The following is a 25,194-nucleotide window of genomic DNA, read 5'->3' as shown; positions in this document are numbered from 1 at the left end:
TAAGCTGCATATTTTATTTTTTCATTTTGTATAATTTTTAGTAGCAAATAGATCACTAAAATTAATGCATGTATTTATTATCTACTTATATTCTTGACCATATAAATTTTAATATTATTTAAACCAATGACTCAAATTGATTTCAGTCAATGCATTGTTCGATCTACATTTATATGGATGTGTGTGTGTGTGTGTGTGTGTGTGTGTGTGTGTGTGTGTGTGTGTGTGTGTGTGTGTGTGTGTGTGTGTGTGTGTGTGTGTGTGTGTGTGTGTGTGTGTGTGTGTGTGTGTGTGTGTGTGTGTGTGTGTGTGTGTGTGTGTGTGTGTGTGTGTGTGTGTGTGTGTGTGTGTGTGTGTGTGTGTGTGTGTGTGTGTGTGATCATAACATAATAGTACATTATACATAGGTCACTTCAGGAATGGGTACACCATTTACCATTCCATTAATGATGCAAAGAAATTACTCTACCATCTGAAAGAAAAAAGGTAGAATATGGAAAAACCTTTATCAGAACAGCGTTAGAAGTACAAAGTTATAAATCAGAGAGAAGGAAGTTGTTATGGATCATATTTCATTTAAAAAAGTAATCTATGAAATAATAATGACACAATTATTCTAGGATAATAAATAAAATCAGTACACAATAAAACACAAATTTTAAAGTAATTATGTTAAGGTATGCATGACCATCCTATGCCTATAGTGTTAATTTGGCAATATTTACGTTTCTTTTTCTCCTGAATAGTTAGACTGATTTCCTTGAAATTTTTACCACTGAATAAATTGTTTTATACCCACTCCCTACCAAATTTACTAAGTTTGGAGAAATATTTACAGAATTAAATTTTTTTGTTAAAATTTCTAAAAATTATAATTTATAAGTGAAAAACAATTTTTAACCTTTTTTTAATGAAGATATATTCATGATTTTGGTACTAGACAAGTAAAATAGCCACTATAAAGTCCTGTAAAAATTTCAGCTACTTACCTCTACTAGCTTTTGAAAAAAAGGAACGTAGGTGAAAAAAAATCACATTTCTGGTAAACACAGTTTAAAAGTAAATAAAGCACTTACTTGGTTAAAAACATCCTGGGCAAGTTTTTCTATGATTACATCATTCCCATAAGGCTTATCCTCTACCAAGTTTTGGAAACCCTTACTATTCCCATCTCCCAGATACTCAACAAACATTACAGTTTTTCTATACTCCTGAAAATATCAATGGCCTCGACAACCTCTAAGCCTCCACTTATCCCTTGATTATTTTTGGTGCAGTTATGTTCCTGTGCATTCTGAAATACACATTCCTGACAGTATCTGTTCAATACACTAAAATCAAGAATTTTACTAGTATCAAAACTAGTTACACTAACAAATACATTGAGTGAAGTGTGACCTATTTTCTGCCACAAGCCGTCATGAGCCATGCTTAGATTTCTCAAGTTTTCAAGGCTTTGCATAAACCAATCAGAAACACTGTCCTTGTATATTGATACTGACATAAATGTTTCTGATTCAGAGGTCGCCCAGACTTTCAGAATACATTTTTGACTTGGTGGAACATAACTGTGAAAGGTTGTTGGGACTGTTATGATTACCTGATAACAAGAACTGAGTTATTATTCAGTCTTTTAAACATCTTTATTAGAGCAGAAAATAAATGTTATATTTTTAATAATATATTTGCAGTAATTGTGCATTTCAGAAGGTGTAACAATTTGATTGTTGAATGTCCTTTGAAGGCTTGCTTTAGTCAGAGTTCTTTTTACAGTTCCACCAATACCATCACATGATTCTTTTCCATGGTATGAGCCAAAAAAATGCCATTCAGCTGTGATTTCAAAATCTTCTTGATGGTAGCACAAATTTATGAAATATTTTTTGTTTTTATACTGGGCTGATGAGGAGCTATCAGAAAAATAAAAAAATTGTTTAACTTGTGATAAAGTGTTTTTACTTTATAACTTGCTTTTGGAAGCAGAAGAATGATGTAGTATTGTGCTTCAAGTACTTACTAATGACACAGTAGCTTTGGCTTTGTAATTATCCTTCTTTTTTAAAATATAAGAGAAATGGATGTACTGTGGGATAAGTTTTTCACCAGTGAAATGACTGGACTTCATCCTGTAACACAAAAGGAAGATTTTTAGAGAAGGCTCCCATTATAATACATCAACAAGTTTTCCTTTTTAATGTTGAGGGAATTGGCTTGTTTCTTTGCAACAAAATGATGCCTTTTTAAATTATTTAAATTTTCAGTAAGTTTATCTAAGTACTCTTGAAATGAAAGAATTTGAGTTAACAGAAACCCACTGTTTGAAGATAATTTAAGAATCAAAATAATCCCAGCTCTCTTGCAGTAATCTGAGCCTAGACATTTTTCACACTGACAGCATGCAGGTTTCATTTTCTATATCACATACCATGGTTGAAAGTTGAATTTTATAATCAAATTTCATTTCTAGAGCAGATAGTTGTTATCAAAATAAATCAAGTTTACATAGTCATTTTCACAATATTTACAACTAATAGATGTTTTTAAAAACTTATCAATAAATTAACATCAAATATGTAATATCCACCGCATGAGAACTACTAGGCCTATTTACACCTGGTGGCAGCTGATTCGGTGTAAGATACATCTTTTACAGGAACACTTTTTTTGATGTACTGGTCTCTAAAGTTACGTATTTTATAAGCCTTTCATATTTCGCCATTATGTACAAACACTTGTTATACAAAACTTCACGATACACAACAGCAATTTCACTAATTACAAACTTGCCACATAAAGAAAAGAAAACAAAACAGAAATTTTCAACATAACCTTTTAGTAATACAATGTATTAGTAAATAAACAAATAGCAACAGGTGTCATATATTGCTACCAACATTTAAAACAAAATTATGGTATAAAAAATAAAAGTACGGTACCAAACCTCTTGCAGTATTATGTAGAAAAATATCATTAAAATTTTGAGCTTGAAACAAACCGATTTCTGATCTAATAAACAAAACTTTATAAAAATATTTATATCTTCCGTACTTTTTATCATAAGAGCAAAATATTTACATGGAATTGTACAGAAATAAACGTATAATCACGTGGCGTAAAATTAAAAATAGCCAATGCTGATGACCTGATACAAGTAAATTATTTTTTAATAGTAAAGACATTACTCTAAAAAAAAGGCAAAAAGAGATCACTTCTAAAATACAGTTGTACAATTTTTCAAGTGGTTTGAATGACTGTAATCCACACAAAATTACTTCATATTATTTTACAAATACATTTAATTTTCAACAACCTCCTGATATACCAAATTACAAAATCCTCAATTATTATTCTTTGTTTTCCTTTTATACTTGTTTAGCTATAGTTCAGAACTATTCTCTCTTATAAATTCAGTAGTTCAAAGAATTTCTTTTAATTTCCTAGATCTATATTTGCTTGCTTGCTGTGAGATAAAGTGTCATAGATGCCTCTACTTACTACCACAATGTTGAAAATTTATTCTGATAGAGTACATCATTAACAGGAAGCTATCATATCACGATGAGAGATAACTGTAAAATAATGTCAGTAGGAGAGTGATGGAAGAAATCTATCAATATGAGAAAGAAAGAGTAAATAAAAAAACATATCCACAGTAAATGAACTACAATCAGTACTAAAATAAAAAGCATAGATACTCAGTAATTTGTGAAATTAACTTATTTATAAAATATTTTCTAATCTATTATTTTTATAGGGTTTTCTCAAAAGATTTAAACACATCTTTGGAATATGTAACTGAACAAGCTATGAAGAATCCTGACAAAAATTCATTTCTTTACACAATACTACATAAAAGTGAAAAATACAAAGATAATACGGGGAAAGGTAACTTAAATAACAAAATAATAGCATACTCTCACCTAAATTACATTGTATTTACATTCTCACCATATGTGTAAAATTACATAGTTAAATGTTCGTCATAAGTAGTTGTAGAAATTATCATGTTTGATTTTATTATATAATTATGCATAGAAGAATATTACAACAAAAAACTGAAAAAATTATTAATGATACTGTTCTGAGGAATTGTCTTCATCGATAAGATAAAATATCTTTCAACTTTCAGAATCCCATATTGTTGACCAAAAATAAGCTGAAAAATTATTTTAAAATTAAGCAAAATCTTCATCTGTTAGTTTTAACTTCAAGGCTTTTAATTTTATTTTAATATATTTTTGAGAGATTAATAATTGTTATTGATATAAAATAAAATTATAATTTAATTTTGTGACTGCTAGAAATATGTTAATTTTTTTTTGTACATCTACATTGTTTTTAAAACATTTAAAAAAATAATTAATCAGGTCCAGATCTAGAGTTTTATTTAAAGAGTAAATTTTCCAAATTTTAAGCACCAATTTTTTTTTTAATTTTGGATCATAGTTACTAACCACAGTCATATGCCCAGCTACAGTTTGTTAAACAGTCTTGTTCATTCTCAGCATGACTGATCCTGAGATAATATTGTTAATGAACCCCAAAGTTTGAAGTACAATGGTAACATAAAATTACAAATTCAATTAAATATTTGTCCCTTTAACCAACATTTTTTGATCTTGATGTTGCAATATAGGTTTCTTCACAGCTGTAATACCGTAGGATATCTTGTACTCATGCATACCATATCTGCCATGTAAGTAACCTCTCATGCCCACGCATACGTTTGTATTTTAATACTCTTCCAAATTAAATTTTAATTTCAATTACTGAAATTAATCCTGTCAATTGGTCTAAACGTTACAGCTGTGTTAAACATTATCTGACTTATTGCATTATAATGTGTAATATTACTACAATTTTATTTTACATGGAAGTTTATGATACCAGGAAAGGAAAAATTTTAATTTTTCCTGATAGACAAACTATCAATTTGTCTTACACAATGCCTTTTTTTTCAATAATAATAATAATAATATTATAGGTAATAAACTACAACCATATTCTTGTGTACTGTGATTCTGTACATTATCAAAATCATACATTACACACCCAAAATTGAGGATATTCATATGTCAACCTCTTTTCTCAACAACCACACTAGACTAGTCAGGTTCTACTGGGTTCCTTTCTAAAATAAAATTCCTAGACATTGAATAAACTGAAATACGCTGCAGAAACCTGCACCAACCAATTTTCACAATCATTTTACCATGCACACTTTGTGAAATATCAGCCAACATTAGCTTTTCTGTCTCAGTGATTGAAAATAAGTTACATTATACACTAAAGCGTATGATTGTAATGTGTATTACCATGGAAGTCAATATAAAACAAGTTCCCATGAAGAGATTATCTTTGGGGGATGTGTTTAGGATTCATCATGTTAACATGTGAATACATCATGTTCATATCATCTGTTGATGCTTCATTATCTAGAATAATTGCTTAAATACCTGCTCTGCAATGCTGCACACAAACCTTGATTGCACATTGCATTCTCCTTGATTTTTATACGTTAATTAAAGATTCAAACTAGCCCACAGAATTGACAGTAAGGTAAGTAGTTTTCTATAATTTAGAATTATACCTGAATTTTAATATATTGGCTGTTTTTTTTTCTGGTTACACTGTTTGCATTCTTTCATGGACTACTCGCACTTTATATAAACTCTATTACCTGATTTATTTTAATATGTGTTTGTCCTTATTTCTATACTCGTGATATGATTACTTTTTTAGAAATTTAATTTTCTGAATGATACTTTTTTACAATTTTATTGGTTTTATTAATCCTTCAGTTTGCTTACTCCCTTAGTAACCATTATTTGTGTCTATAGTTTCTCACTTGCTGCCATTTCTAAAATTTGTATTATATAACTTTATGACTATTGTTTGTCGTTTGTTCAGCTTTGCTTCCAAATTAATATTTTTTAAATTTATTATTTGGAATATTTATAAGTATTGTACTGTTTGCCTCCTCTATGAATCATGAGACCTTGCCGTTGGTGAGGGGGCTTGAGTGCTCAGGGATACAGAGTAGCTGGACCGAAGGTGCAACCATATCGGAGAGGTATCTGTTGAGAGCCAGACTAAGGAATGATTCCTGAAAGAGGGCAGCAGCTCTTTCAGTAGTTGTTAGGGGCGTAAGTCACAATGACTTAAACGGCCATATCAACATCACTCAGTCCTCTGAGTACTGCGCAGCTGAAAGCAATGGAAAACTACAGCTGTTTTTTTTTCCAAGAAAATGTGGCTCTGCATTTTCAAAAGTAATAATGGAGGCGCCTTCCTTGGTAAAATATTCCGGAGGTAAAATAGTCCCCCGTTCGGATCTCCGGGTGGGGACTACTAAGGAAGGGGTCACCAGAAAAGTAAAAAATAACATTCTACGAGTCGGAGCGTGGAATGTTAGAAGCTTAAAAAAGGTTGGTAGGCTAGAGAATTTAAAAAGGGAAATGGATAGGGTAAACGTGGATATAGTAGGAATTAGTGAGGTTCGGTGGGAAGAGGAAGGCGACTTTTGGTCGGGTGACTTTAGAGTAATTAACTCAGCGTCAAATAATGGGCAGGCAGGAGTAGGTTTCGTGATGAACAAGAAAATAGGGAGGAGAGTGGAGTATTTCAAGACGCATAGCGATAGAGTCATTGTAATAAGGATAAATTCAAAACCTAAACCGACAACGATTGTTAACGTCTATATTCCTACAAGCGCCCATGATGATGATGAGGTAGAATGTGTATACGAAGAGATTGATGAAGCAATTAAACACGTAAAAGGAGATGAAAATTTAATAATAGTTGGAGATTGGAATGCAAGCATTGGAAAAGGCAAGGAAGGAAATATAGTGGGTGAATACGGGCTGGGCAAAAGGAATGAAAGAGGGGACCGACTTATAGAGTTTTGCGCGAAGTATAATTTAGTAATTGCCAACACCCAATTTAAAAATCATAATAGAAGAATATACACTTGGAAAAAGCCAGGCGATACTGCAAGGTATCAGATAGATTATATCATGGTTAAGCAAAGATTTAGAAATCAACTCGTGGACTGCAAAACTTACCCTGGAGCAGACATTGATAGCGACCATAATTTGGTGATAATGAAATGTAGATTGGGGTTTAAAAACCTGAAGAAAAGGTGTCAGATGAATCGGTGGAATTTAGAGAAGCTTGAGGAAGAGGAGGTAAAGAAGATTTTTGAGGAGGACATCGCAAGAGGTCTGAGTAAAAAAGATAAGATAGAAAATGTAGAAGAAGAATGGGAGAATATTAAAAAGGAAATTCTTAAATCAGCAGAAGCAAACTTAGGCGGAATAAAGAGAACTGGTAGAAAACCTTGGGTTTCAGACGATATATTGCAGCTGATGGATGAACGTAGAAAATATAAGAATGCTAGTGATGAAGAAAGTAAAAGGAACTATCGGCAATTAAGAAATGCTATAAACAGGAAGTGTAAACTGGCGAAAGAAGAGTGGATTAAAGAAAAGTGTTCAGAAGTGGAAAGAGAAATGAACATTGGTAAAATAGACGGAGCATACAGGAAAGTTAAGGAAAATTTTGGGGTACATAAATTAAAATCTAATAATGTGTTAAACAAAGATGGTACACCTATATATAATACGAAAGGTAAAGTCGATAGATGGGTGGAATATATTGAAGAGTTATACGGAGGAAATGAATTAGAAAATGGTTTTATAGAGGAAGAAGAGGAAGTTGAGGAGGATGAAATGGGAGAAACAATACTGAGATCTGAATTTAAGAGAGCATTAAAAGATTTAAATGGCAGAAAGGCTCCTGGAATAGACGGAATACCTGTAGAATTACTGCGCAGTGCAGGGGAGGAGGCGATTGATAGATTATACAAACTGGTATGTAATATTTATGAAAAAGGGGAATTTCCGTCAGACTTCAAAAAAAGTGTTATAGTAATGATACCAAAGAAATCAGGGGCAGATAAATGTGAAGAATACAGAACAATTAGTTTAACTAGTCATGCATCAAAAATCTTAACTAGAATTCTATACAGAAGAATTGAGAGGAGAGTGGAGGAAGTGTTAGGAGAAGACCAATTTGGTTTCAGGAAAAGTATAGGGACAAGGGAAGCAATCTTATGCCTCAGATTAATAGTAGAAGGAAGATTAAAGAAAAACAAACCAACATACTTGGCGTTTATAGACCTAGAAAAGGCATTCGATAACGTAGACTGGAATAAAATGTTCAGCATTTTAAAAAAATTAGGGTTCAAATACAGAGATAGAAGAACAATTGCTAACATGTACAGGAACCAAACAGCAACAGTAGCAATTGAAGAACATAAGAAAGAAGCCATAATAAGAAAGGGAGTCCGACAAGGATGTTCTCTATCTCCGTTACTTTTTAATCTTTACATGGAACTAGCAGTTAATGATGTTAAAGAACAATTTAGATTCGGAGTAACAGTACAAGGTGAAAAGATAAAGATGCTACGATTTGCTGATGATATAGTAATTCTAGCCGAGAACAAAAAGGATTTAGAAGAAACAATGAACGGCATAGATGAAGTCCTACGCAAGAACTATCGCGTGAAAATAAACAAGAACAAAACAAAAGTAATGAAATGTAGGAGAAATAACAAAGATGGACCACTGAATGTGAAAATAGGAGGAGAAAAGATTATGGAGGTAGAAGAATTTTGTTATTTGGGAAGTAGAATTACTAAAGATGGACGAAGCAGGAGCGATATAAAATGCCGAATAGCACAAGCTAAACGAGCCTTCAGTAAGAAATATAAGTTGTTTACATCAAAAATTAATTTAAATGTCAGGAAAAGATTTTTGAAAGTGTATGTTTGGAGTGTCGCTTTATATGGAAGTGAAACTTGGACAATCGGAGTATCTGAGAAGAAAAGGTTAGAAGCTTTTGAAATGTGGTGCTATAGGAGAATGTTAAAAATCAGATGGGTGGATAAAGTGACAAATGAGGAGGTATTGCGGCAAATAGATGAAGAAAGAAGCATTTGGAAAAATATAGTTAAAAGAAGAGACAGACTTATAGGCCACATACTAAGGCATCCTGGAATAGTCGCTTTAATTTTGGAAGGACAGGTAGAAGGGAAAAATTGTGTAGGCAGGCCACGTTTGGAATATGTAAAACAAATTGTTAGGGATGTAGGATGTAGAGGGTATACTGAAATGAAACGACTAGCACTAGATAGGGAATCTTGGAGAGCTGCATCAAACCAGTCAAATGACTGAAGACAAAAAAAAAAAAAAAAAAAAAAAAAAAAATTGTACTGTTTGAGTTTTCAGATAAAAAGACCTTTCTAATTGTGCATTCACAAAAGTAAATCGTTTTCTAAATCCACTATTTCACTATTAGAATGAGTAAAATATTCATTGTTAAAAATAAAATTGTAACTCTGCCTTGGTTTTATCCCATATAAAAATTAGTTTTGGGCACTAAGCAGATCCAACTCTACTTCTGTCTTCATTCCAATTAATCAATCATTCTATCTTAGCAATAATAAAATCTTTCTTTTATTCATTCATCAGTATTATTCATGCAGAAAATGATCTCTTTTGCATAGATCTTACCCAGTATGTTATTTTAATTATTCTAAATTCTTATTGTCTTACACCTTTTATTTAGATAATAATTAATTAATTACAAGCATGAATCATATTAAGATTTATATTTTTCTGCATCAGATAAAATTACAGATAGAAAATGACTTATTGTGCAACTCCAGCACCTTCATACTGCTTATAACATAATCACTGAACTGAAAAGGTTTAATTAATAAATAAAAAGTTTTAATTTTGGAATTCATTATAGTACATTTAATTATTTATTATATTGCCATTAAAATTCAATATTCCATCTAAAGAGTTTTCTTTTTCAGACTTCACAGTGAAGGAGGCCACTGGATATATGGCGGCATATTACATAGATGGATATGAAACAACAGCTATATTGTTAAACTTTGTTTTGTATCAGTTGGCACTATTTTCAGATGTACAACAAAAACTAAGAGATGAAATATTGAATACAACAGATATCACAGTTGATGCTGTTAACAAGATGGAGTACATGGAAATGGTTATATCAGGTGATTTCTTGACAACTGTAAGGCTGTTAAGAATAATTTTACAATATAATCTCACACATTACTCTGCTACAATTATAGGGCTTCCCTTCAACTTTCACAAAATTTTAGATAATGGTGGAAGGGGGGCCACTTCACAAAACAGATCTTTTTAATTCTGCACTTAATGCAGCAAGTTTTTTTGCATTACTACATTCAACTTCATAATAAAGAATTTTAGTTTTATTGAACACTTATCTGTTTATTGCGCAACTATGTTTCGGATGAACTACTAAAAAAATCATCTCCTAAAAATAATCTTTGGTTATATTAGGATCATTAACATTAAAAAAAAATAAATAAATGACAAATTAAATTGAACCTAATCTTGCTAAAAATTAAAACAGAAAAAAGAACATGTAAAAAATGTACACAAAAAAATAAGATAGCAGGTAGTAAATATAGATAAGTAAAACAAAACAAAACTAATAGGTTATACTTAAATCCAATAAACAGATGTGTCACATTCCAACGATTGTAATAAGTTTTCTAAAGTTGCAGCCTCACAGAATAGGATTCCTTAAGCCTGTTTTTTTTCACAATGCTCAATCAATTAAAAATCTAATTTTTCATACTACAATAAAAAAAAAATTATGTAATTTTAGATGTAATCTCGTACTAACTCTTGCATATTACTATTATTTTTATTTTATTTCATTTAATTTTTTTATATAGAACTTTAAGATTTTGATAAAATTACAAATATTTTGTCATAAATTTTGCCAATGAAAGAAATTTTTTTTTTTTTTTGAATAAAAATAACTGATGCCATTTACTAGCAATCAGTTAAATTGTGTTACTCTAAATTTTATTTTATGATTTTTATATTAATTAAAATATCATTTCCACTGCCAAATTATTAAATTAAATATATAATTTCATTATGCCATGTAATGCAGAGGTATATTTAATTCAAATTTTAATAATAATTATTATTAGTAAAGTAAGTGAAACCATGCACTTAATTTTCAGATTTCATTATTTTTCAATAAGTGTGCCATAGATCTTCTTTAACAATTTCTGCCATACTATATTTATTTGTCCAGCAATTTTAACCAATGTCATTTTTTCACATAAATGCTTAACACTTTACCTAATTAATCATAATTCAATGACCTAATATTTATGAAGCTATTAATGATTAAATGATGTAAAGGCCATTTTGAATTTTTTGAAAGTAAAATTTTCCGTCCTATTTATTCTGTCCCAAGTTTTCTGTTGAATAAATGTACACCATATTTCATTAATGAATGTTATAAATTCTTATCAGAGAATAGCAGACAGACAAAAATGAAGCAAGACATGTTTGTAAACAATTTTTTTTGTTTATTTTGATCCCTTGAATCAGCTCCTCTGGTTAAGGGACTGAATTAGAGGAGATGTTTGCACCTTGTGTTAAATATTCAAGGAAAATACAAATAATATCATTACATCAATGATTCATTCCTTGTTTTCTGATATTCATCCCTCATCACTTCTTTTATAAAAGATGCTTAATTTTAAAAAATGACAATGTTATGAAATTAAAATTAAATACTTACCAGTTAGGTAAATACATACATATATATTAAAGAGATATTCTCTTACTTGATTCTCACCTATCACATATGTACCATAAATTATTCTAATCTATCACAGGTGGTTTATTGATTTGAATTATAATTTATATTCGTAATAACATGTTTAACAGTATACACACACATATATATATATATATATATATATACAACAGGCTTACAACCACTTACAAGTACCAACGTTTGAATGAATTTTTTAGTGGCAAAAAATGCGATGCTTAAACCTAGGAACTCTAGATGAAAGACCAAGATGGTATCACTCCACCATGGTGATCAGCAAATATAAATAATACAAAATAAATAATAATTACATTATATTTATTATTATTATAAATTATGTAATATTAATATTATACTAATAATTAAAAACGTCCTCCAGAGAAGAAAATAGAGAATAAGTCACTATAATTTTATTTTCTGAATTGATTACCACATTTCATGATGATCACTATCAAAATATGTTATTTTATGAGCAAAATCAGCCTTAGAGTGGTGAAAACAAATAATACAGTAATATTGTTATTCATTACATGTTTTAACAAGTTTCTTTATGTAGATATATTTTACATTTTTATCTAAATAATTGTAATAATGTTTAATATAATATATTTATTGCAGAAATAGGAAGGTATATTTCAGTTGTATCTTATCTGGGCAGAACTTGTACAGAGAAAGTAACTTTAGGCTCAACAGAAATTGAACCAGGAACTTCCATCTTAATTCCAGTATATGCCCTTCATCATGATCCTGAATATTTTCCAAACTCAGAAAATTTTAATCCAGAAAACTTCTCTGAGGAAAACAAAAAGAAAAGGCATAAATTTGCCTATTTACCATTTGGTCAAGGGCCTCGGATTTGCTTAGGTAAGGAAGTATGAAAGTATATTTATTAGTTTATTCACCCCAGGCTGACCCCCAGTTACTGCTATCTTCCTCTACTACTTTATGATTAAGAAATGAACTTAAGCAAAAGAAAAGTGACAATCATGATCAAGATTCAAACCAAAGCCCTAAACATCAGATATTGACATGTAGTGCAGATGACATGATTATAAATCAGTCATACCTCATGACATTTCTTATGTACACCCAAATGAACTATGAAATTATTTTTAATACAGAACAAATTCAATTGTCACATTTACGCTTAGTTCAAGAATGTCACTCTAGAACTGGAATGATATTTGATATTAAACAAAGAATAATATATTAATATATATATATATATATATATATATATATATATATCTGCAGGAACTATATAATCTGCAGAGAGATACAAGTTGGGGATCCCAAATATGAATTTAAAAAATGAATTTGACAAAATAATCATTAAAAATGTGTGTATTTAAATAAATATAAATCTATTTTTAGAAAAACCATGGAAATCCTAGGTTTGTGACTAATTTTTATTTTGACCAGTTTTTATTTTTTGTTTGATTGATGGTTAGCCTCAGTATTTCTTATCAAACTACTGTATTGTTTTGTTTGTTACTTCTAAACAGTTGATACATTTTTTTTTTCACAAATTACACAAGTTTATAAGTTATTAACAGTTACAATAAGTTAATTTGGAAAGTTTCATTAAAACATTTTTTCTCATACATAATCTTGTACAAGCAGATAAACAATTACAAATCAAGATAATGAAATAAATAATGAACAAAATTTGAAACAACAAATTACTGCAGTTTTCAACAAAATTCAAAGAGAGTGCAAATTTATTATATATTTTTAATAATTTACAGACAAAATTTAATTCATATACAGTTAATTCATATAATATCATAGCAATAACAATCACTATGAAATAAATAGTACATCATCACCCGCCTGAATGTGATGAAACAAAAAAATCTCTATTTCTCTGTCATTTACAAAAAAAGACTGCACAATTATGTTAATGAAAATTCACACTTTCTCTTAAACTTCCTTTAGAACCAAGCAGCTGTGCATAGAACAATACAATTTAGTAGGGAGCTCTAATTATCACTACACACAAATGAAACTATAAAATACAAAATATCTATCAACAAAGAAATTTTCTCAAAGTAGATTTTTAAATTTTATTTAAAATTTAAAAAAAAAATTGAAATGATGGTAATATCATTTGTTTTATACAACTGTAAAGTTTTAAAAATGACTAAGTTCACTTTTCGAAGATAGAAAAAAAGATTTACTTGTCCCTGAGCTAGCTTTCACTCTATGTTTAGCTTCATCAGAAGTTTCTAATTAACAAATCTCTGAAGAAACTTAATATAAAACAAAAGCTAGCTTAGGTGGTACATGGGAAAGAGAGCCATTTTAAAAAAAATGAAAGGCTAAGGGGTAATGGATAGAGAAGATAGATAGATTGAAGACTGGAGAAGCTAGATTGAAGAATTTTGTACTTCAAGGTCTGCAATGGTATTACCAAAAGAAGAGTTTTACCAATTTGAAGTAACAAATTTCATCCAGAAAAAGATTTATCTATACCTTCAAATTCATAAGGTCTATTAATCTAGAAATTATGTCGTTCATTATCATATATGATATTCTGAAATTCTATTTAAAACTGGAAATTTAAAAAAGTAATAAAATTATATATTTTTTTCATTACAGGTATGAAGCACTCTCTGACAACAATAAAACTTGTGTTGTGCTATTTACTTAAAGAATACGAAATACTTCCAGGAAAAGATACAGCAGCAGGCCCACTAAAGCCAATGAATGTAATAATCTTGTTTGTACCCCAATCTACACCAGTTGTACGTTTTAAGAAGCTGAATTAGATACTCTACAACTGTGTTAAAAGATAAATGTGCAAGTTCATTTTGTGTATAGTTATATTAATAAATAACAGTATTTTATAATAACAAAAGTGAAAACTAATAAAATAAAATATTAAATATGCAAAATCAAGATGTTTTATTTGTAATGCTATCATTTATGTAAATTATTGGCAAACAATCTGCATAAATGAGTTATTATTAGATTAAGAAGTAATTATTAGAGTACAACATATTATAATAAAATTAGTATTTTTTTAATACTACTTACAAAATTTGGTGGTCATAATAAACTGTTTCTAACTTTTAATCAGACTTCAATTTTTATCCTGATGAATCATATGGTAATCCTTATTAATACAGGTAATTTTTACTTATAAATTATATCAACATGAAGGGATACCAAAAGGATAATTGGGGTGGCTGATTCTGCAATTTTGATGTTTTTAGTTAAAAAATATATTAAATTATAAGAAATAAATGTTGAAATGTCTAAAAAAAATTTGTTTGATTCAAAAATAGATCTGTAAAAATTCCTCAAGGAAATTTTTCCTGTTTTTAATTGTGATTTTTCTAATTTTACCTTGGAGATGGAGACAGCAAAGCTTTGGATCTGTGGTTGAAGCAACTCTATATGGCACTGAAAGAATACAAAAATTAGAATGTATGACCACATTCAAAAGAGGATGGGGTGCTGGCTGAGGAAATACATTCTGAAAATAAAAATGTCAAACTGTCAGAAGAGAAAAAAATTACAGGTAAAGGTAGATTTTCAAAGAAATAAACAACTTATAGTCATATAATAGTTATGCTATCAGGAAAAATCTGTCTAGTGCAGATCAGATGAAGCAGGCTATTTGGGCAATATACTTTCACTGTACATCAACCGACAAAAACCCAGCACATAACCTCTGCCCTTCTGGGGATCAAACTTGCTGTAAATGTAGAAAAGCTGAAATACAAGAAAAGCCATTTTCACGCAAAAACCCCATACCTCAGGCAGTAGCTACATTAATCAAATCAGTATTCAAAGGTTTGGCAAATCTAGAGCTGTTAGTAAAATATTTGCATGAACTGACACAAAATCCTAACAACACGTTTAACTATATCGTGTTGATGCATATCACTAAACGGGGTTTGTTTGACTGACATCTCTCTCATTTGGAAAGTATGTTTCAGTTATAAGTTTTAATGATGTAAATCCTTGGCGAGTATTACAAAAATTTGGTTTGAATCCAGGAGCAAAAACAAGTGTTGAAGGAACTTGACAACAGACATCTTTTAGATGCAAAAGGGGAAGCACATAAATAAAAGAAAACTACTGCAATGAAGAGGAGGGCGCAGATAATCCATCATATGGAGCACAACTGTTTTAGCAATATGATGAGTTATAAAACGCACATTTTTTTAAAATCAATTTTCCGAAAGTTGTGTTTTTTAGTACAAATGTTCCTTTTTCTCAGGATTGGTTCAAGATAGATGTCTGAAATTTTGACTGTAGTTTTCTAGAGTAGAGATACATCTACTGAATTTTTTTCAGCACAAAATCCTTTCAGAAGTTACGTTATTAGAACTTAGAACAGACAAAATTTGTAATCCTTAAGGGAACGTTAACAAAAAATTTTTTTCCAGACAGATTTTCTCATTATGTGTCTGAAAAAAATTCAGCAGCATTAGAAAAGACCCAAAAGGACATATGCAAAAATTCAAGGTTTTAGACTAATAGAGAGCTGAGAACAAGGAACATGAATATAGCAAATTTAACACGGGGAAGATACAAGGTATCATGTGACCTTAAAACAATATAGGAATTATTCACACCTACCAGGTTGGTCTAGTGGTTAACGCGTCTTCCTAAATCAGCTGATTTGGAAGTCGAAAGTTACAGCGTTCAAGTCCTAGTAAAGCCAGATATTTTTACACGGATTTGAATACTAGATCGTGGATACCGGTGTTCTTTGGTGGTTGGGTTTCAATTAACCACACATCTCAGGAACGGTCGAACTGAGAATGTACAAGACTACACTTCATTTACACTCATACATATCATCCTCATTCATCCTCTGAAGAATTATCTAAACGGTAGTTACCGGAGGCTAAACAGGAAAAAGAAAGAAGGAATTATTCACACCAGTTCAGTGGTGCTTGAGTTTACAACAGATGAACAAACAAACTCAATGTCTTTGTATACAATGCCGTAGGCAAAGACAAAACAACAGCAACCAAAATGATAGATTACTATTTCTATAACTGAAAAGTCTTGTCTGGTTAGAAGCATGGAAGGGTAGAGCAAAAATTGGATTGTATAAAACCAAAAAAAAAAATTCTTTGATAATTCACTCTAATTTATATGTAATGACACTGGTGTACAAGAGTTTTATTATATACATAATTATGGCTTATTTGTATGCATTTGTTATGCTGAATCCAAACATAAAATACAAATTTTTCCCGAGGGCTTCATTTTCTGTAACTGTCATTCATAAAAAAATTAAGATTGTTAAAAGCGATTTACTTTCTTTATTATACACTGTCAAAGATTTTTTGTAAGTCAATATTTATATTAATAATGACATATGAATATCTGAAGATATTTATAAGTGGCTCAGAGTAAAATAATTTTGAGGAGTGACTGATATGTTATTACTTCATAGAATTACTCCAAATCATTCCTTCTAGAAGAAATAAATTTATCACAATAATATGATTTAATAGCCTTTATTAGTGATGCATAATTTAAATAGTCATCTTAATCATTATTGTTACTGTAGAATAATCCAGACCAGAGAATCAGTTTCATTCTGGCTTTCATGTAAATATCAATGCAAGTTTTGTCTTTTGTTTTATTCCTACTTATTCTGTTATAGACATGTATTGTTCTTGTTACACTTTTCACATATTGTTTTTTGTGTATTGTTAGTAATCTATATAAAAATGTCTTAGAATTGTATAAATCACGTAACAATTTTTGCTGTATGGTAAATTTTTGAAATCTCTTAAGAAGAAATATTACTGTTTTGATTAAAAAATCATATGAATTCTATTGAGTGTAAAATAAGAGATCAGGATAAGTCTTGGACTTATATCTGCTGTAATTCCTGTGTAACTTAACTAAGCAGCTGGCTACATGGGATGCTATGATATACCTTTTGTTATTCCTTTGATATAGAGAGTACCTAAGGAACAATCAATAGATTATTTTTTTATAACAAAATTGAAAGGCTTGTTTTTGTATTACTAAATTCAAGAAATCTGTTGCATATTCTGGTCTTCCTTCAGCCATAAGACCTGCTCCATACAGTTAAGAGTTACCCAATCCTGTTGTGCCAAAAACAGGAAGTTTAAAAGGAAGTGTTGATAATGAAGAAGGCTACGGTGATTTAGAAAGTAATTAAGAAAAAGTGGATCCAGATTTCCAAGGTGAGAGCACTGAACCTCACAAAATCACCCAACCAGAAATTAATGATTTGGTTTGTGATCTTAATTTGTCTAAAATGTAATCAGAGTTAGTTGCTCTCAGGTTAAAAAGATGGAACTTCCTTGAAGTGGAACTAAAATATGTTTTTTTCTGTGTTGGACATCAAACTCTGATTTTAATGGAATTTTTTAACAGTGAATCCAGAGAAACTTTTCATAGAAGAATTTTCCAATTGATTGTATGTGCTCCAACACCAAATTTGGGCTTGCAAAAACTTCCCTCATGTATTCGTTTACTCCCGCACATTTAAAGTAGATACAGCTATCAAGTGTAATTAGGAGCCCTCGAGCCACCTACCTTTGCACAGGATGATTTTGGTTTGACACCCTTGTTTCTAACACAGACATCGATCGTCCTTGACAGGCAAATGCAGTCATATTGAATACTGCATTTACCATTTGAAGATGCACATACCAGAATTCATGGAGAATTTTCTTCTGTTGCAGTAATTCAACATCAGTTGGTTTACCTGGTACAATACATATTAATTGTAAAAGCGACATTTTTGAAACTGAAAGGAATAGAATGTTAACCGCTAACTTACTAATGAAAAACTGAATTCAATGGAAAGAACAATCTGATAATGGCAACCTTTGCCCCAGTAGATGACCATGAATGCACTATTCTATTCAGTAAACAGTGAACTGAAATTAATAGTATTTATTTTAATCATTTTAATTAAAATACACAGCAGTATTTTTTTAATACATTGTCACAAATATAAGTACACAAACTGTAATTTCAACTTAATTTTAAACTTTTGAGAAATGGGAGAAGCATCACTGCATAAGACCTGTGATATTTATTTACTCTTAACATAATTAACATTACTTTTGTAAATAACATCTGTGATCGGCTATATTTACAAGTTATTTTTCGTTCTACAAAATTTAATTTTGGTTTAAAGTTTTATTTATTTATATTTTTGCTAATCATCTCGATTTTTTCATTGTAGATTTTATATGATATATCCCAAAAATCATACATATATCTATAGGAAACCAATAGAAATGTTTTTAAAAACTATATTTAATTGATAAACTAATTATTTTTAAGCAATTACTGCATTCATATTAATTATAATAATAACAACCACTTAAATAAATAATTTAACTATTCAATCATAATATGTAATCATGAATGATGGAAGCAGTATATTTAAGGTTAGCATCAGTTAAGGTTGTTAGCATACGGTTTATATTAGTTGCAGAATTTTTTTTTCTAGCATCAATCATTTAATATTAGAAGAACTAAATCAATACAAAAATTCCCTGGCATGTCTAATGATAAATTACTGACAGAATTATAAACTTTCACAAACAGATAATGCTGATAAAATTCCTGTTGTACGATCCATACCATAGAAATTAATAAGAAAGAAAAGAAATAAGTAGTAATTAGGACAGGAAGTGATTGAAAACGAATATGCACAGTTGTGTTATATGTAACTGGGTAGCAAAAAATTGACCCTTTACATCATTTTCAAGAGGAAAATTCTTCCTAAAACAGACATTAAATGTTTGATAAGATGGAGATGGATAGGATGGGTTTCAGGTTATCAAGAATTAGGTAGTGTGGAAAATGTTCTTTGATTTTAGACTGTAAAGAGAAATAATCTTCAAAGAAGGATCCAGAACATAGATATGGAACACCTGTTACAGTATGAATTGCCCAGAAATAATTGTGTCCTCTATTTTTAACTGACATCTTCCCCAAATGATCAATATTAATCACAAACTACAGTATGAATTGCCCAGAAATAATTGTGTCCTCTATTTTTAACTGACATCTTCCCCAAATGATCAATATTAATCACAAACTATCGAAATATAAATTAAAAACTTATGAGCACAATTTACAAAAAATAAATGTATGGGTGAATATTTTATGTTATTAACCATTAATTATGCCATCATTATATATGATATCATTATCATTATTTATACCATAACTATGCATAATCATTATTTATGCTATCATTAATTAATTCCATTATTTATGGCATTAATATCATAATACACAATTCTAATATAGGTTAGATGGCGTAGATGGTTTAAACAAAATATTAATGTAGATTCAGCAACAACAATGTATTCATATCACCCAAACCTATACATAAAAGAAGTAATAAATAATATTTAAGTAGTAGAACTATTTAATAAGTCAATATTGTACATGGACTATTAATTATTTATTATTTTGTATAACAATTAAGCAACAGAAATTAACATAACAGCGTATAAGTTAATTTTAAAAAAATTTTAATTATTTATTTCGTTTTACCATGATGGTTATTAATATTAGGGATATAAATTAAGAAATTAAGTTTTGATAAAACTTAATTATCTTAAAGACATTAAAAATTGTAAGATGATATAAGTCAAAGAACCAAGAGGTTCATATACTAAATTAGTATTTACAAAATATAAGAAGGAAAGACATAGGAGCATGACAACATAAAACAGATGACTGTTTTTAAGGTAATTTTGAATATTTATAGTGAAAATATTTTAACTGGTAATTCTATTTATTACAATATTCTTATAGTCTACTTTATTACATTTTAACCAGTTATGGCTGTCATATGGGCATTAGCTAATAATACAGGCCAAAGATATATAATGAAACTAAACCCAGCATTGAGTAACTTGTATTGTTATATGCGAGTACCAGCTTTATAGCTCCATCACTTGTATTTTCATCCTTACTTCTTAACCATAATTTCTAGGATGCTACTTCATGATGTTTCAAATGTTCCAAAACCATCAGTTTAGTAAGGATGTTGTATGGTTTTTACCTAGAATTTATTTTTTGTAATTAAATTGGGCGATTATTCTGTAGTTCCTGAATTAAATAATATAAATAGAGGTGGGCGCAGAGCCTGTTTAAAATGTTAATAATGTTCTTACTAATATTATTGGAAATTGATCTTTCATTTCATGATTTTTTTTAAAATACATGTTTGTAAAAAGGGGAACACCATCTTTGTAAATATTTTATATTAATGACAGAATATATTCAATCATGTTTAAATAACTTCCCTTAATCTGCTGTTGCTCCATGCTGAGTAAAATGTTATTAAATTTAAATTGAGTAAAAATTTTGTTTTGTATAATTTTTTAATAAGATACTGAAAAGTCTATACAGCGAGATATTTGTTGACAATAGTTCAATATTATCAAACTTAATTTTATATTAATCACATGCCTACATTTTTGTAACTGAAAAGGACCACTCCTTGATCCACAGACTTGTGTACTCCTTGCCTCAAGAACAAATTATATTATGATTTTTTGCTCGTCTCCAAAATCAGAAAACTTTTGAAAATAATTAGAAAATTCTATTTGTAAACTGAAGATACTAGAAGGCCTGGCACAGCAGGAATTTCCACTCTTAATACCCCCAGAAAACTTTTAGTTCTTGAACACAGAATGTGTTTTGAAAAAAAAAGGAATATATATAAGGGATAGATATTTAAATTCTATTAAATAAATCAGCTGGTACAAAATACTGAGATGACATATTTTGCCTTAATTTTTCATAACAGTACTCTCACAGGATGCTGCATCCTCAGTCATGATTGAGATAATTCCATTATTGCATAATAAAAATATAAATATAAAAATACTAAACAAAATGATAATTGCATATTAATTTACACTAGTGCTGCTACCTGCTGTTGCAGTTTTTATAAGAACGACTCCTTTAATCAGTGTTGATAGTTTATCAAATTGAAATTTTGTTTATAATATTTTTCTAATATTATAAATATTAATAATATTTTATAATAAATATTAATAATGTAATATTTGTCTAAATACATATGATAATTGCACAATAAATCACAATTCAGAAGACATTAATGAAAATTATTTGTGCTCATTTTTATAATAATGTTGAATGGGCATGCAAAAAATTAAGCATTCTTTTAATTTATATAATTTAAAAATTAATCAATTCATCAAAATACAGTATTTAAATAATACTGTTTCTCAAATTTAAATAAATTAGTTGGAAGATTATTTATATGTTTCAGTAATCATTAAAAATCGCAACAGAAGCATAAGGCCCCTTCTTATAAACAAAAGTAGCCTATAACAGTTTGTAAATTACAAAAAATAAATATTTATGACAGGAAATAAATAAAAAAGTAAACACAAGAAAACACCTAAATGACTATTAAAAAATGCTAATAAACTTTGTTCAGGTGATCATAGCTTCTTCTAAGAATAAAATCTATTGTATTCTACTAGTAACTTCTTAACTCAAATTCTTCTGGTATATAAATAATAATTTTGTAGATTAAATTCCATCATTACATAATAAAAATTAGTTGTAACCTTATAAGAAAATAATTTACAAAAAAATAATGGCTGTAAAAGTTTTGATATTTGGTACTTAAACCTCATTCTATTTAATAACAATTATAAAGTAACAAGTTTTTTCATACCAGCCGTGTAAGTTCTTTAATTTCATCAACACTACTGCATTTTTAATTACATTGATAAATATCTTCAGGATAATTGCCCAGTGGCTTCAGTATTTATTATATAATTTGGTACAATTTATTACAGTAACTTACAGTTAATGAAGATGTAACCTTTAGTTCTTAATATGTGCACAAAATTTGTTTTTTTGCTGCATTATAATTAAAAATTAACTGTCAAATGATCATTACCAAATGACCATTGTCTGTAAAATATGATGCATGTTGAAACTAAATAAAACAAGATTTATTTATTAAATAAATATGAAAATATTTAGCTCCGTTCAAATTCGAATGGTCTGCTCCTTTATTCCTTGGTATATATCTATTTTATTAAAACTAGAAACTTTTGTTAATAGGTGTAGACATTTGGATTTATAAAAATGACATTTGTACATCTCCAGTTAATATTAGAATAATACCTTAATTTAAAATTGTCACAAGTACTGCAAGCGGCAAAAGTATTTTATTACCAGCTTTAGACTTAATACCACCTTCAACAATTTTGTTAAAGATTAAATATTTTTGATTACACATGACATCCACAAAATTAAAACTAATATTCTAGATATTAAAAATAAATATTCAGTTGGTTGTGATTAAATTCCTTTCTCCACGTGGAAGATGTAAATTTAATTGTCTTAAAAGACTTCCATTATTACTCTCCACAAAAAAGTACATTTTTATTAAATTATAGGCCTTATCATTACCTAAATTTTCTTAATTATTGGAAAAATTATCCAAATCAGACTTAAAATTTTCTTATAACAGCATAATTCATTAACCCATATTCTGCATGGTTTTAGGAAAAGGTTTTATGCAAACAACTTTTTCTCAATTTTTAAAATATATTTTAAATAACATAGAAAACAAAAAAAAAATCATTCCTTTTTCCTGCAATCTCAATGACATATTGCAATGAAAAATTGTTCAGGAAAAATTGGTAACAAATTATTTTTAAGTTTAAAAACACTTTACTTACAAATATTGTCAGCAATTTTAAAATAAACTATTTAAGTAATTATATCAGCCTTGCGCTAAGATTAGAATTTAGAATCAAAAAAATTGCATTTTTAATATGAAATTATTTTTTTTTATCTTTTTAAATATTGTTACAGTACCTTTTTCCAAAGGCAACTTTTTATTCCAAATAAGAATATCATATGAAAAAAGTATCACAATCAATTATATTAAAAACCATAAAAACTCTACAAATCTATTCTAATATTGTTACATACTTCCTTTAGTAAACTCCACCAAAATAACATGAAAATCTTTATAATACCTAAAGTAACATGTTATTTCTTCATTCAATTCTAAATAACATGAATCCTCAAATCATGACAATTGAGACAGAAATAATGTACAACATTAACAATAAAAATAATTCTTAATTTTTCTTTTAATGTAATGGTAGTACTTTGTAAGGGTTAAGAATACCAGATGGATCAAAAAGATTTTTTAGCTTTTTCATTAAACTGATAGCTTCTGGAGTTTTTGAATAATGCAAAAATTCAGTTTTTTTTAATCCAATTCCATGCTCAGCACTAATACTTCCTTTTTTTTCTGATACCCATTTAAAAACAAAAGGTTCAATGACATTATTTACCAAATCTTGATCATATTCCTCTGCTGCAATATTCACGTGCAAATTTCCATCACCTGTAATAAGTAATTTATATTACATTTTATGTTTTTGGTCACCTACTTAAAGATATTTTTTTTAAATCAGTAAGGGTAAACTCCATTCTTACTAAAACATTGTGATTTACATTTCAAATGTATAAGAATAAAATAAATTATCAGAATAAACAAAACCAGAGAGCTAAACTTCTACATTTGAATACGACAATACTAATATCTTATCTTCTTATGATAAATAAAACATTAAAAAATATCTCTTAAAATATTATTCTTATTTATTTATTACATGATATTTATGGCTTATATTTAAATATTAGCAGGTCTGAACACAGTTTCACGCAAGCAGGACCATCTGTCTACTATTTACAAAGCCACTGCAGTTATCGTTTTGATTCAGTAGTCATTTGCCTTCCGGTGAATGCAGATCGCAATTTTCCGTGACAATCATTTCTCCCGCTATCTCCTGCCAGTTGTGAAGTATATGCCATGATTCAATTTTTGTGTGCAAAAGGATCTTCAGCTGCTGAAATTCATTGGGAGTTGTTTCTAGTGTATGGACCTACAGTAATGAGTGAAGGAAAGGTTAGACAATGGTGTCAAGACTTTAAAAGTGGCCACACAAATGTGCATGATGAAGAGCAGAATGGCTGGCCTAGTATTCAGACCGACAAAATCGTTGAACAAGTGAACTGAAAACTGTGATGTGATCGGCGACTGACAAATTAGTGCTCTGGCTGATGAATTTGCACGTGTTGGACATACCTTTATCTACAAGATTGTCACAGAAATCCTCAGATATCACAAATTGGGTGCAAGTTGGGTACCAAAAGTGCTCACCGACCAACACAATGATCAAAGAGTGTGCAGTAGATGAGTGTTTTTGGACCACTATTGACAAAATGGAGATGATTTGTTTTCCCACATTGTTATGGGTGACAAGACGTGGATATCGTACACCAACGTAGAATTGAAACAACAGTCAATACAGAGCACCATTCAATTTCCCCAAAACCGAAAAACTTAAAGCAATCTCCATACTCAAGTTGTAAAATGTTGGCTGCCATTTTTTGGAATGGAAAGGACATCATTTTGATTGATGACATGGAACATGGATC

At 29.4% G+C, this 25,194-nt stretch overlaps 3 protein-coding genes across 10 annotated transcripts in view; 1 reads left to right on the top strand and 2 right to left on the bottom strand.

Moving 5' to 3' along the window:
• Positions 1-14,781, top strand: part of LOC142320565 (cytochrome P450 9e2-like) — a 37,119-nt gene extending 22,338 nt beyond the window's left edge. For all 5 annotated transcript variants that reach the window (XM_075358494.1, XM_075358491.1, XM_075358493.1 and 2 more), the window contains exons 6-9: positions 3,755-3,885; positions 9,884-10,090; positions 12,322-12,567; positions 14,305-14,781. In XM_075358494.1, the coding sequence (XP_075214609.1) occupies positions 3,755-3,885; positions 9,884-10,090; positions 12,322-12,567; positions 14,305-14,474 (754 nt within the window). In that variant the 3' untranslated portion in view covers positions 14,475-14,781. The remainder of the gene's footprint in view (positions 1-3,754; positions 3,886-9,883; positions 10,091-12,321; positions 12,568-14,304) is intronic.
• Positions 1,535-19,893, bottom strand: LOC142320566 (uncharacterized). Of its 3 annotated transcripts, XR_012755434.1 has the most exons (3): positions 18,247-19,893; positions 15,055-15,184; positions 1,535-2,126 (listed from the first exon to the last, which is right to left on the bottom strand). XR_012755434.1 is itself a non-coding variant. In XM_075358495.1 (2 exons), the coding sequence occupies exons 1-2, from the start codon at positions 18,450-18,452 to the stop codon at positions 2,006-2,008; spliced, it is 327 nt and encodes a 108-aa protein (XP_075214610.1). In that variant the 5' UTR covers positions 18,453-19,893; the 3' UTR covers positions 1,535-2,005. The 3 variants fall into 3 exon arrangements, 2 of the variants coding, with proteins under 2 accessions (XP_075214610.1, XP_075214611.1); XM_075358495.1 differs by lacking the exon at positions 15,055-15,184; XM_075358496.1 differs by lacking the exon at positions 1,535-2,126 and having other exon boundaries at positions 14,886-15,184.
• Positions 19,894-23,542: 3,649 nt separating this feature from the next.
• The window catches only part of D2hgdh (D-2-hydroxyglutaric acid dehydrogenase), a 34,221-nt gene continuing 32,569 nt past the window's right edge, over positions 23,543-25,194 (bottom strand). For both annotated transcript variants that reach the window (XM_075358488.1, XM_075358487.1), the window contains one exon: positions 23,543-24,097. In XM_075358488.1, the coding sequence (XP_075214603.1) occupies positions 23,838-24,097 (260 nt within the window). In that variant the 3' untranslated portion in view covers positions 23,543-23,837. The remainder of the gene's footprint in view (positions 24,098-25,194) is intronic.

The sequence above is a fragment of the Lycorma delicatula genome, chromosome 2 (genome assembly GCF_047948215.1).
Source record: "Lycorma delicatula isolate Av1 chromosome 2, ASM4794821v1, whole genome shotgun sequence".
NCBI classification, from domain to species: domain Eukaryota; kingdom Metazoa; phylum Arthropoda; class Insecta; order Hemiptera; family Fulgoridae; genus Lycorma; species Lycorma delicatula.
This window is presented reverse-complemented; position numbering and strand designations above follow the sequence as displayed.

What these genes read in the sequence shown, in the direction of transcription:
- LOC142320566 (XM_075358495.1), bottom strand. Translation starts at nt 18,452, where the DNA reads ATGTCGCTTTTACAATTAATATGTATTGTACCAGGTAAACCAACTGAT. An exon ending in CAAAATCATCCTGTGCAAAG is followed by an intron (nt 2,127 to 18,246) that starts GTAGGTGGCTCG and finishes TTTGTGTTACAG; the next exon opens with GATGAAGTCCAGTCATTTCA.